At 55.5% G+C, this 13,734-nt stretch overlaps 1 protein-coding gene and 1 long non-coding RNA gene across 2 annotated transcripts; one reads left to right on the forward strand and one right to left on the reverse strand.

Moving 5' to 3' along the window:
• Positions 82-11,754, forward strand: BAD (BCL2 associated agonist of cell death). The gene is given in 5 exon segments (XM_021082883.1): positions 82-261; positions 355-447; positions 450-548; positions 10,566-10,759; positions 11,254-11,754. Coding segments are annotated over 4 exon segments (507 nt in total). The 5' UTR covers positions 82-261; positions 355-362; the 3' UTR covers positions 11,383-11,754.
• Positions 9,958-11,342, reverse strand: LOC106509317. The gene is made up of 2 exons (XR_001306741.2): positions 11,203-11,342; positions 9,958-10,188 (listed from the first exon to the last, which is right to left on the reverse strand). It is a non-coding gene; the product is annotated as an uncharacterized LOC106509317 (long non-coding RNA).

Here is a 13,734-nt window from a genome sequence, read left to right on the forward strand (position 1 = left end):
CAACTAGGGCTGGGCTCCTTTAGTGCCAGAGGGAGGGGACAGGCCCCAATTAGGGGCCTTGAGATCGGGCTTGGGGTGAGACCTGTGTGCCGTGACGACGGGGCGGGTCTGGCCCGAGGCCTGGGTAGAGGCCTGGGGCTGCTCTGCAGCCTCAGAGCTCTGAGAGATTTAGATCTTGGGTGGATACGCTGAGCTTCCTACCAGGCCAGACTCAACCGAGGGATGGGGGCCTGGGAGGCAGGGAGGACCTGGGGCTTGGAGGTGGGAGAGGGAGCCAGGGGTACCTGTGCCCCAACCAGCTGGCCAGCCTTTGCCACAGCTGGGTCCTAACTACCTGCCGTCTTGCCCTTACAGCCCAGAGCATGTTCCAGATCCCAGAGTTTGAGCAGAGTGAGCAGGAAGACTCCAGCCCTGCAGACAGGGGCCTGGGCCCCAGCCCCACAGGGACAGACCCCCAGGCCCCAGCAAGCCCTGGCGCACGGCCCCAGGCCACCTGGGGGAAGCTGGTCACCAGCAGGGGCAGCCGGCCAGCAGCAGCCACCATGGAGGTAGGCACCCCCATCCCAACAACCACCTGCCTGTCCACCTTGCCTCTGGCTTGGGAGCTCCCTGCACCCCAGCCACGTCCCCCCTCACTGGGTGGCTTTGAGGGGGTCCCTAACCTCTCTGCACCTTAGTTTCCTCTTCTGTAAATCGGAGTAATTAGTCACTACTGTTGTTGGCAGGATTACCAGGAATACCTAAGAGACACTTAATTATAGAGCTGATGCTTAGTAAGTGGTCAAAGTATGTAACTATTAGTGTAGGACCAGGACAGAATCCCTGAGAGGCAGCCCAAAAGGGGAAGTGACTTGCCTAAGGCCACACACATTTCTTGTGGTATAGCTGGGCCAGGAGACTCCACAGTGCCCTGCCCCAGGCTATCACTTTCCCCTGGATTGGGACTTCTAGCCCCCAGGTATGTTCAGTTACCAGGGCCGGGTGACCCCCAAGAAGCAGACAGCCCTACCGGCAGCAGGTCTGTGTGGGACTGGGGAGGCCTAGGCTGTCCTGGTCCCCCTAGGAAGAGGATCCAGCGCTGAGATGGAAGGATGAGCACTGGAGGGCAGCAGTGGCCACTGCTCAGTAGTCCCCACCTCCCCGGTGCCTTGCCCAAGGCTTGGCACCTGGAGCAACCACAGAGATCTTCCGAAAACAAAGCGCGGGTCCCTCGCCTGCTGAGGCTGAAACCATGCCCTCCTCCTTTTCAGGAGCAGGACGGCTTATTAAGGCCCCCGCCCCAGCCTGCTGTCTGGGGCTGAACTCCTCCGGCTTTCTTTAACTTCCTGATCTTTGCAGTTGCTGTTTTTCTGCTTGGAACAGCTTTCCACCACCTACATAGCTGTCCCTTCTCACCCTCTGTATCAGGTGCTTAGTGTGTGCTACATGCTGTCCCAGCCGCCAGGGGCACATCGAGGACCAGATAAAAGAAGTCCTTGCCCTCGTGGTGTCTACAGTCTAGTAGGTGGGGGGGGGAGACAGACTGTAAACAAACAAACTAATGATCTAATGTGTTAGAAGATATGCAGCACGTGGCACACTCTTGACTTTCTCTTTGGAACCCGGAGCACTGGGGAGCCGGGGTCCGGATGATATTAACTGAGGTGGCCTGGGTTGGCCTTCTTATTGAGCTGGGCCTTGAGATTGGAAGGGATGAGGGGGGAGCCAGGCAGACGGATAGATGCCTGTGGGTAGGAAGATGCAGGCAGAAGGAAGGGCAAATGCAAAGCCCTGAGGGCAGGACAAAGTTCAGGCCGGTAAGGGTGGGGAGGGGGAACTGAAGATGCCTCGGGAGTTAAGGGAGGAGGAGGGGGCTGCTGGGTAGGGCCTTGAAGGCCAAGGCTGGGACTCTGACCCTTTTACTTGGAGGGGAAACCGGGAGGGCTTGGTCTGGTTTGGGCATCAAGAGAATCCTCTGGGCCCCTGTGTTGAGACGGGTCTGCACTGGGCGAAATGCAGGGGTGCTGCACAGGGGAGGGTGGCGGTGGTGGGGATCTCGCTTTAGATTCTGGTTTTATAGACTCTAGGTTTATCCTGAAGGTAGAGCTAGCAGGATTTGCTGCTAGACAGATGTGTGGTGGAGGCACAGAGAGGATCTTGCGGAGGGAGGGATCTGGCCTGGGCACCAGGTGGAGTCACCTGGGTGGAGGCACGGGGAACTGAGATGGCCTGGGGTCAGATCAGGAGCCGGGTTTGGGCCAGGTCAGGGCAGAGGTGCCTTTGAGGCATTCAGGTGGAGATTTCTAGTAGGGATACACCTAAAGGGATTTGGGTTATTTGTTTATTTGTGGCCTGCAGGCATGCAACTGCCTGCTGTGGGATCTCAGTTCCCAGCCCAGGGATTCAACCAGGGCTCCAAAAGTGAAAGTGCTGAGTCTTAACCACTAGACCACCAGGGAACTCTCCAAGGTGATTTGAACACCTGGGAGTTGGCAGTTGCTGAGGTAGTGCTTTGTGAGGCCAGGGAGCCTGTGTAGACAGGAGGGCACCCAGGCTGAGCCTGGGGTTCCGCCTGCAGAGGGCATCCTGAGGAGTGAGCCCACTTGGGGAGGGGCGGGTGCTGAACTGGGTGACGTGCTGGGAGGGCCACTGCAGGAGGGTTGGGAGTGGAGTGCTGGACTGGACAACGAGGGGTCAGTGCAGTTTGCGTGGAGAATGGAAGGGGGTGCTGGGGAAAGAGCTGGAAGTAGGAAGAGGAGTCTGCTCTTGGCAGAGCACCGGAGGGAGTTCCTATTGTGGCGAAGTAGAAACGAATCCGATTAGGAACCAGGAGGTTTCGGGTTCGATCCCTCTCCTCAGAGATTGACTTGAGCTGTGGTGTAGGTCACAGATGTGGCTCAGATCCCGTGTTGCTGTGGCTGTGGTGTAGGCCAGCAGCTGCAGCTCTGATTAGACCCCTAGCCTGGGAACCTCCACGTGCTGCTAGTGCGGCCCTCAAGAGCCGAAAAAAAGAGCAATAGAAGAGAGGGTGGCAGCTGAAGGCCCAAGGAAAGTCAAAGAACAGTTGTTTGATTGTTTTTTGGTTTGTTTTTTTTGTCTTTTGTCTCTTGTGGGCCGCACCCTCGGCACATGGACGTCCCAGGATAGGGGCCGAATCGAAGCTATAGCCACCAGCTTACGCCAGAGCCACAGCAACTGGGATCCGAGCCGTTCTGGGACCTACACCACCCTGCTCACGGCAACACCGGGTCCTGAACCCACTGAGCGAGGCCAGGGATCGAACCCACAACCTCGTGGTTCCTAGTTTGTTTCGTTAACCACTGAGTCACGACAGGAACTCCTGATTGATTGATTGATTTTGCTTTTTCGGGCCGCACCTGCGACATGAGGAGGTTCAATTAGGCTAGGGGTCTAATTGGAGATAACAGCTGCTACACGAGTTTGGAGCCACGTCTGCAATCTACACCACTGCTCATGGCAATGCCAGATCCTTAACTCACTGAGCGAGGCCAGGGATCAAACCCACAACCTCATGGTTCTTAGTCGGGTTAGTTAACCCCTGGGCCAGGACGGGAACGCCTATTTATTTTTTTAAGATAGAAAGGGGGTCAACTATACTGCAATAAAATTCTATTTAAAAGAAAAAAAAAGGAAGGGTAAAGGAGTTCCTGCTGTGGCACAATGGCTGCTTGGGAGCACTAGGACGCAGGTTCGATCCCCAGCCTGGCCCAGTAGGTTAAGGATCTGGCCTTGCCACAGTTGCAGTTTAGGTCGCAGCTATGGCCCAGATCTGATCCCTCGCCTGGGAACTCCATATGCCACAGGGTGGCCAAACATGCAAAAAAAAAGAAAAAGAAAAAAGATAGGGGAAAGAAAAAAGAAAAGAGCATTTTTATAAGCTGATGGAGTGAGGAAGATACTGGAAGCTGCAGGAGAGAAGGGAAGCTGCAGGAGAGGTGTCCTTGAGTGGAGTGGTCTGATGTGGCAGGGGGGGCTCAGTAAATGCATTTGGGGGTGGATACCTCGTGGGAATGAGTAGAAATTTCTCTTGAAGGTGACTCCGATTTCTCAGTGAAACGAAGCCAGGTCTTAAGCCAGGAGTGAGGGTGGCGACAGGGCTGGGGCCTGGGGGAGAGAAGGGAGCAGGTTTGGAGGGGTCTTCTGGCCAGAGTGTGACGTATGGGAGGCACGTGGCGCAACATCAAGGGCACCTCTGGCTGGGTCTTGTGGCCTCGAATTTGAACTGACGCGGCACAGCTGCAGGTCTCTCCAGCCACTCGAGGCGGGGAGGGGGGCGGGGGGGGTACTCACAGGGAGTTGGTGTTAAGCAGAACTGTGTTGGTCTCGGCCCAGTTAAGTGCAGGTGGAAGGCTCGGCTCGTGTAGGGCGTAAGCTGCCCAAGTGTCAGGAGCCCCAGTATCCTTAGAGACGTGGTACCAAGGCAGGTAGCTGGGCAGGACCGCCTCAGTGCTGTGAATGGATGAAGACAGCAGCGGCTAACGGAGGGAGCAGCAGGGAGCTCCAGAAACCTGCAGGCACCACTGGATATTCCTTAAACATTTTTGTCTGGTGCCCCAGTGGCATGTGGAAGATCCCGGGCCAGAGACTGAACCTGCGCCATAGCTGTGACCAAAGCCTCAGCAGTGACAATGCTGGATCCTTAACCCACTGAGCCCCTGGAGAAGTCCCTCAAACTTTTGATTTCGTTTTCAGTGTCTAAAAAGCAAGTGATTGGAGTTTTCTAGTGTTTTAGAGTTTGGAGTTTTCTAGTGGCTGAGCGGGTTAAGGGTCCTGTGTTGTTGCTGCTGTGCCTCTGGTCTGGGAACGTCCACATGTGCCAAAAAAAAAGTCTTCCGGAAAAGATCCACAAGTGCTGTTGACATGCCAGAGCCACAAGGCCACTGCCCCTTGTCACTCCACTGTTCATATTCTCTGCCTCCAGGCCCAGGGCAGGCTTGTGGCCGCCTCTGTGACAGCCCCCGTACAGAGCCGGTGCCCTGGAAGGTGGTTTGGGGGATGAGAGAAGGAGGGATAGGCGGTGGGAGAAGCAGCCCCAAGCCGGGCTGCAGGGTTCCAGCTCTGCCCTCCCCTCTATTGGCAGGTTTAGTTAGCTCCATCAGGTTGCTTCGCTCATTCTGCCTCAGTTTTTTTTTTTTTCCCCCTTGAGGTATGGTTGATTTACAACAGTCTGTCAGTTTCAAGTGGACAGCGAAGTGATTCAGTTCTTTTTCTTTTTTTTAGAGTCTTTTCCAGTATAGGTGGTTCCCTGTGCTTTACAGTAAATCCTCTTATCTGTTTTATATACAGTAGTATCTCTTAACCCCAAACTCCTAATTTATCCCTCCCTCTCCGCCCTTTGATAACCATGAGTTTGTTTATGTCTGTGTTTTGTTTTCTATTTGTTTTGTAAATAAGTTCATTTTATCATAGAGTCCACATATAAGTGATAGCATAGAATATTTGTCTCTGACCTAATTTGATAATCTCTAGGTCCATCCATGCTGCTGCAAATGGCAGTTCTGCAGTAGTTTTGTTCTTTTCCATGGCTGAGTAATATTCCATTGTGTGTGTCTGTGGCGCCTCCGTGAGCACCATACCCTTTTTATTCACTCCTCTGTTGATGGACATTTAAAGGGTGCTTCCATGTCTTGGCTGTTGTAAATAGTGCTGCTATGAACATTCAGTGCCTCAATTTTCTTATCTGTAAAGTGGGAAATAGAACTAGTCCCACCTCATCAAGTTGTGAGAAATCTGATGTGTTAATACAGGAAAAGTGCTTAGAAACAGTGCCTGGCACAGAGGAGGGTTTGCTGTTCTTACCGTTACTGCAATTGTTGTTGTTCTTGTTCAGTTGAGTTGGCTGAAGTTCTGAGCAGACCTGGGGACTGCCATTCAAGCAGTGGGGATAGAAGCATGAATAATCAGTACCCCCTGATAGCGGACAAGTGAAGTGTAGGTTAGATTCAGAATGTTAAGGGCGTTCCTGCCATGGATCAGCGGAAGTGAATCTGACCAGTATCCATGAGGACACAGGTTTGATCCCTGGCCTTGCTCAGTGGGTTAAGGATCCAGCATTGCCATATGCTGCAGTGTAGGTTGCAGACAGCGGGCTCAGATCCCACGTGGCTGTGGCTGTGGCTTTGGTGTAGGCCAGTGGCTACAGCCCCATTTGACACCTAGCCTGGGAACATCCATATGCCTCAGGTGCGGCCCTCAAAAAAAAAAAAAAAAAAAATCAGAATGTAAGGACCTTGACGTCCACACCCAGGAGTTTGGAGTTTATCTCCTAGGCAATGGGGAGCCACTGAAGGTTTTAGGCAGAGGAGAGACATAGTTGGGTTTAGAGTAGGGGGACTGGCAAACCGTGCCCACAGCATGCATAAGTTCTCGGGCTAGGGGTTGAACCCACACCACAGCAGTGACAATGCTGGATCCTTACTCACTGAGCCACCAGGGAACTCCTCTTTCTTTCTTTCTTTTTTTTTTTTTTTAAGGGCCGTACCTGCTGCATATGAAAGTTCCCAGGCTAGAAGTCGAATCAGAGTTACAGCTGCTGGCCTATGCCACAGCCACAGCAACACTGGATCCGAGCTGAGCTGCGTCTGCAACCTACACCACAGCTCACGGCAACACCAGATCCTTAACTCACTGAGTGAAGCCAGGGATCCAACCCACATCTTCATGGATCCTAGTCAGGTTCGTTGCTGCTGAGCCACGATGGGAACTCCTCTTTCTTTTATAATCCCTCTTTTTTGTACAGCTCATGGCTAAGGATGACTTTGACATTTTAAAATAGTTGACAGAAATCCAAAAACAATATTTTCTTTATGTCCCTAAACACAATTTGAGTGGAATACAGCAGGGCACAGTCATTTATTTACAGCTTCTTTCAAGCTATGGCAGAGACTGTGTGGCCTGCAATTCCCCAAATATTTACTCTTTGGCCCTTTACAGAAAACATTTACCAGCCTCTGCTTTAGAGTGTTTTCTGATTTCCTCAGCTCTGAGCACGGTGAGGGTGTGTTCTTTACAGGCCAGTAGGGGTTTTATACCCCAGATGGCTTTAGGGGACACGGGGAGCCTGTGGTGCCTGCTCCAGGTGGGGCGCCACGCCACGCTGCCTGCTGGGGGCAAACACTGCGTGACCCGCCTGTGTGGGGTAGAGCAGGTGGCAGAGCATCACTGCCTCCAATTGTCTGGAACACTACAGTTTCAATGAAGTGTGCAAGAATGCTCACAGAAGCATGTCCAGTCCCACCCACTTACCCAGAAGCCCACTGAGTAAGTAAAGAACTTAAAAGCCGGGGGCACCTCTGCCATAGGCCCCTCCCACTTCCCCACCCTAGCCCCAGGCAGGCTCTTTGGGCTGAGGGAATGATCCGGGTGGGGCAGGCCTGGGCACCCATCCTGGGCTCACACCCAGATGGGAGGGGCCACCTCTGCCCTGCTCAGGGGCATGGAGGGGTGAGAGCTGATTGAGGGCTGGATGATTGGCATATCTGCTTCCCCCAGGGAGTTCAGAGAAAATCCCTCAGGTTTTTTTCTAGTAAATAGAAGGACACTAAAAGGTTTAGTTTATCGTGGCGCAGTGGTTAACGAATCCGACTAGGAACCATGAGGTTGCGGGTTCCGTCCCTGCCCTTGCTCAGTGGGTTAACGATCCGGTGGTGTAGGTGGTAGACGCGGCTCGGATCCAGCGTTGCTGTGGCTCTGGCGTAGGCCAGTGGCTACAGCTCCAATTCGACCCCTAGCCTGGGAACCTCCATATGCCGTGGGAGCGGCCCAAGAAATAGCGAAAAGACAAAAAAAAAAAAAAGGTTCAGTTTAGATGGAGTTCCCTGGTGGCTCAGTGGGTTGAGGACCTGGCACTGTCACTGCTGTGGCGCAGTGGGTAGGGCAAAAGAAAAAAAAAAGTTCACTGTACACATGTGTCATCTTAATGATGAGGCTCAGTGGTATAAGAACCTGACAGTGCCTGTGAGGATGTGGGTTCAATCCTTGGCCTCCTTCAGTGTGTTAAGGATCTGGCATGGCCTCAAGCTGCAGTGTAGGTCACAGATAGGACTCCGATCCTGTGTGACTGTGGCTGTGGTGGAGGCCAGCAGCTGAAGCTCTGGTTTGACCCCTAGCCCAGGAACTTACATATACATATGCTGCACGTGCAGCCTTAAAAAAATAAAATTCCCGCTCCATAGGGCAGGCTCCTGGTGAAGCCGGCACCCACTGAAGGAGCAGGGAGCCCTCCTGGTTTTCTCGTCTGTAAAATGCAGACAGGGAATAACCTCCCTCATAAGGAAGAAATACACCTGGAGCACATTTCCAGCGGAACACAGGGCTGCTTATTCTGATTCCTAGGCGAGGGGGCAGCAGTCAGACCAAGGGCCCACGTGCCAGTCCCTCACCTTCTAAATCTGGGTCTTGCACATGTCAAGCGTGGAGGTGGTGTGGGTTCTAGCACTAATCAAGGGGAACAATAGTCCTTGTTTCCTGTGCACTTAAGTGACCGGACAGGGTGTGCCAGCTGTGTGACCTCAGGCAAGTTCCTAACTTCTCTGTGCTTCCATTTCCTTATCTGTAGAACAGGGAGATAGTGGCATCTGAAGCTGGGAGGCTTCAGGACATGAAAGAGGCAGCAGGACGTGCTCTTCCTGTCTCATTTGCTCCCGCCCTGGTCCTGGGAGGCTGCAGGCTTTTTTCACCCAGGATAACATTGAGGCCCCAAGGGATGAAAGGGCCTGGGGTCACAAAGCAGGAACCTGTGGAGGTGGGCCCCATGTAGCTATCGCCGCCCTGCCCCGCTGCCCACGCCCCACGGAACTGGAAAGTGCTCTCAGACAGGCCTGTGCTCGGCTCCTCCGGCCCCTGCCCCCCAGTCCCGACTGCTGACCTAGCCGGCCGTTCCCCACAGCCACCCCGTTCCTCAAGGTCTTTATGGTGTCTCTTCGTGCCTGACCTCAGGCCTGAGCTTCAGCCCAGGAGCTCGGACCTCCCTCAGAGCCTAGGCCTTTCTGGATCCAGCCCCCTCTGCCCTTAGCTTTCTCAGCCATGTGTCTGGAGCTGGGACCCAGGGAGGCCCTGCAGGCCTAGAGCTGACCCAAGGCCTCTTGGGAGGCCGAGAGACTGTTATCCTCTGGCTTCAAGACCCGGCCTGGATATTTTAGGGCCACACCTACGGCACATGGAGGTTTCCAGCTTAGGGGTCCAATTGTAAGTGTAGCTGCCAGCGTATGCCAGAGCCGGAGCCACAGCAATGCAGGATCCTAGCCGCATCTGCGATCTACACCACAGCTCACGGCAACGCTGGATCCTTAACCCACTGAGTGGGGCAGGGATTGAACCCCAGATGTTAGGTGGGTTCAATCCCTAACCACTGAGCCACGAGGGGAACTCCTGGCCTGGATCTTACTGTCTCCTCAGCGCCTGACAGGTGTGCCTTGTGGGCGCTGAGTATGTACCTTTGCGCTTGCTCCATGCCTGTCTCTCACTCTGTGCTTAGTTAGCTCTGGGCTTTTGCTCCTGGGGGCGCTCTAGGTCTTTGTTGGTCTGGGTAAGTGGTTGGGGTTGGCAGGAATGAGGGGGATGGCACACAACACACAGTCAAACTCCTCACCTCCCAGGACTGTTAGGACCCAGTAGAGGTGCCTCTTTGAGGCACCCGTCACAGACCTCCAGGCTCTTTATCTTACGTGGCCATTACACTGTCACTGGTAGTGAGAACTGGGTCTGTCGCCACAGAGGGGAGGACTCAGGCGCAGGGAGTTAAGGCTGCCTCGACAAGGGAAGACGTGTAGCTCAAGGGATAATCAGTGGACCATGGATTCCAGCAAACCTCCAGGGTCGTCTCTTTTCAGAGCTTCAGCTGTGTGACCCTGGGCAAGTCTTAGTCTCTCTAAGCCTCCCTCTTCTCCTCCTCTCTGCAACATGCATGCTCACTCACCTCCCAGGAGGGTTAGGATAATGAGAAAATGCACACGGGCGTAGCAGTCAGTGCTTCATTAGTGTTAGCAAAAAAAGCCAACAGACGTTTCTGGACATTTTTCCCAAAGTGGATGATGTGGGAGATGCAGATACCCTGCCGACTGGTTCTTGGCTTCCGGGGTCGAAGGCTGCATAAAGGTCATGAGATGGTCAAGCAGGTGGCCTGCAGAGCTGGAGCTCAGCCCTGCCTGGCTGGGGAAGGACACAGCCTCATCCAGGGGACTTGTTCCGCTGCAGGAGAATGGAGCTGATGAAAGACCTAACAGCCTAGGCGGTTGATGGGAAGCCCCAGGGTCTTGCACTCACAGCTGTAACCACTATTTCTTATGCCCTTAGTTTGTGCCTGGTGCAGAGAAGTCATTTTATACACTAAGGTCCTGGCCCATTATTGGGGCTCAACTGAGATTTGTGGGATTAATGAGAAGTTAATTCGAATCTCCGCAAAAGCCCCACGAGCTTCCCTTTGGAGGGAACTGGGGCTCTGAGAGGTAGAGCATGGGCACACAAAGCCATCAGCGGGCTGGCGGAGGTAATGCTGGCATCAGCAGGGCTGGAGGCGCAGAAGAGTTGAGATTCACGTCGTCCCCACCCTCTGACCCTCTCTGCAGGCGCTGGGGCTGTGGAGACCCGGAGTCGCCACAGCTCTTACCCAGAGGGGACCGAGGAGGATGAAGGGACTGAGGATGAGGAGCTCAGCCCCTTCCGCGGCCGATCGCTCTCGGCGCCCCCCATCCTCTGGGCTGCACAGCGTTATGGCCGCGAGCTCCGGAGGATGAGTGACGAGTTCCAGGGTTCCTTCAAGGTGAGCGCGCGCGTGGGACTGTACCCTCGAGTCTCCTCCCAATGGGCTGTCCCGTTCGAGTCCCAGGGCCTTTCGGGATCTGAGGTCCAGGCCCCCCTCCAGAAGGCCAAGACTCCTGGCTTCCCCAAATCCTTGAAGCGCGAGGCAGGCTGGCAACTGGGCTCCTGACTGGCCGACCCCTTTCGGGTATCTGGGTCCTTTGGCCTCAATTTCTGAAACACTTCTTCCATTCTCAGTCTTATCTACCAGGTGCTAGATCTACGATTCTGGCGCTTACAGAGTCCTAGGCGTCCCTTCTCCCCGCCCCCGGCTAGGAGGGACTGGGATCTAGCCAGTTCCATTCCTAAGGGCCCAAGCGATCTCATGCTTAATAAGGTAGTCAGGGGACCCTCGGTACAGGGCCTGCTGGGAGCTACGGCCTTTATCTCCCCGGGGAGTCTCACTTAGCGGTAGGATTCCGGAAGCAGAATTTAACCTTTCCTCCTCCCACCCAGAAGGGACTTCCTCGCCCGAAGAGCGCGGGCACAGCGACGCAGATGCGGCAAAGCCCCAGCTGGAAGCGCTTCCTCCAGTCCTGGTGGTACCGGAACTCGGGGAGAGGAGGCCCCGCCCCCTCCCAATGACCTTCCGCCCCACACCGCCGCTGGCGGCCATCCTGGGAATGGGCGGAAGTCTTTTCTGCAGGCGCCCTTGCAAAAAGAGCCGTTTCGTCCCTTTCGGAAGAAGGCAGTGTGACCCAAAGGCCGATTCCCTTCCTGTGTGTGCGAGGACCGCGGAAGGGCTCGACCCTCATCGGAAGTTTTGAAGTTTTTCCGCCCTTAACTGCCGGAAGTGGCCCTGTGACCCCGCCCCCGGCGCTGGGCTGCCGCAGGCGCCTGCGCCCGTTGCCAGCCGAGATTAACCCTAACGCCGCCAGAGTCCTTTGCTCAGAGGGAAAGCCGCGGGCCGATGCTCGCTAGGAAACGTGCTAATAAAGCCCGCGTGTGTGCCCTGGAGTTTCCTTGTCGGTCGCTTGGGGCTTCCTGGGCAGGGGGAGTGCTAGCACTAAGAGTTAGCAAAGATGCCCGGGTTTTACGTATAAGGGAAACCGAGGCTCTTTTTTTGAGTGACATCCCGGGACCGAGACCAGCGAGGGGTTGAGACGGGGAGCAGAGCCACGGCCTCTTGGCCTCCGGGAAGCGGAGTGCGACCAGGCTTCAGGGACTGCCAGGTCCTTATCTCTAATATGGTAATTGGGAACCGCAGGCTGGCTGGCCGCCGGAATTCCGCGAACTGCAAACCATGCTGCCGTCCCCCAGGGAGGGTCATTTGTTCCTATTTGGGTCAGTCCTTTTGAGCAGCTACTGTGTGGCCGGCCTGGGGCCAGCCATCCTCAAGGAGCTGGCACGGCGCGCAGGGCGGGGGAGGGGGGCGACGGCTCCGCACAGGGCGAGTAGAGTGATGGCTAGGGAACCGGGGAAGCTTCATCAGGACCTGGGAGCAGAGCTCAAAGCTCAATTCCAGAGATTTATTGGCGCCCTCTATAGACCAGCCAGCGCTTTGTACTGGGTACACAGAGAAGAATTTCGCCACAGCCCCTGCTATCCCAAGCTTCCTGTTAAGGGGAGAGCCAGCCTCTGAAGTAACCGCCAGCCAAGTACTGTAAGAGGGGCTTGGAACCGGGGTTGAGGGTGGCTCCTTTCGGCAGGGAGAAATCTAGGAGGGCTTCAGGGAGGAGGTGAGCTAGAGCTGGGACTTCCGAAGAGGTGGGGGAGGGGCTGCCATTCCAGGCAGAGGAAAGAGCAAACCCATGGAAGGATCAGGGAGTAGCAGAGGCCAGGCATCTCAAGGGTTGGAATGTCATATCCAGGAGTTTGGAGTCTAGCCTGGTCTTTGAGGGCCTGTTTCCGTGTGGAGTAAGGAAGATAGGAGTCGGCTGCTAAGGGGCCTGGACAACGCCTGACCGCAGAAGGGAGCAGGGCTCAAGGCAGAGGTCCCCAGCCCTGGGAAGGCCCTGCTCTGGAAGCCCTGTTTCTCTGGCCTCCCCACCCCATCTGTTTGCCTGAGGTTGCAGCAAAAACAAAGAAAGAAAACACTCAATTGGCAGGAGATAAGCCCAGATAAGAGGCTGCCTTCCTCCGGAGGAGGGAGGCAATCAGCCTGGGAAGCGCCAGGAAGCTGGGAGAGGCCTTGAAGAAGTGCCAGCCTGACCCTGCTGCAGAACCCAGCCGCACCCTCACTGCGGGGGCCACTCCACGCTTCCCGGGGTGGGTGGGAGGGGGAGGCAAGGAGCAGGTCCTCCAGGCTGGGCGAAGACAGTTTGCCATAAAGGGTCCAGGCCTGCCCTGCCTCCAGGTCAGGTCATCTTGACTTAGTAGTGGCCTCAGTTTCCTCATCTGCAAAACAGGCATAACATCTCCCTCACAGCGATGAGAGAGGTGTGGGTCTCCTAGCCCCTGGGAGCGTCTGTGACTGTCAGCTTCCCTTCTCCCAAGGGTCACTTCCAGGCCCGTCCACTTCCCACCTATCGCTGAGAGCCCAGGTCCCCTGACGTGGGGCAGGTTCTGAGCTGCCCAGCGTCAGCCCTAGCAGGTCCGTCCCCTGATACAGAGCCAACTGCCTGTGTGGCCCTGAGCGGCCTCGGCGGAAGATGCTGGGCATTTGGGTCATATCAGGCAACAGGAAGAGGGGGGGCGCACAGGGGAGGCTTCCTGAAGTAGAGGCCTGAGCCTTCATGAAGGGAGGACAAGAAGAGTCCAGGAGGGAGAAAAGTAATGGACGGCGGGGGCAGGAGAGCGGGAGTGAGAGCCCGGGCAGAGGGCACAGAGCCGGGAAGGCCTGGCGGAAGCCAGAGGGCCTCTGCTGTGGGCTCATTGGGAAGATGTGCAGGTAGTTCCCGGGTAAGGAGGTGTCAAGGTGGAAACCCGGCAGCCCTTTCTGCTGGGGGCCTGCCTTCAACTCCGTAATGCCACAAGCCCACTTTATAGATGAGGAAA

This window comes from Sus scrofa, chromosome 2, assembly GCF_000003025.6.
Source record: "Sus scrofa isolate TJ Tabasco breed Duroc chromosome 2, Sscrofa11.1, whole genome shotgun sequence".
NCBI classification, from domain to species: Eukaryota; Metazoa; Chordata; class Mammalia; order Artiodactyla; family Suidae; genus Sus; species Sus scrofa.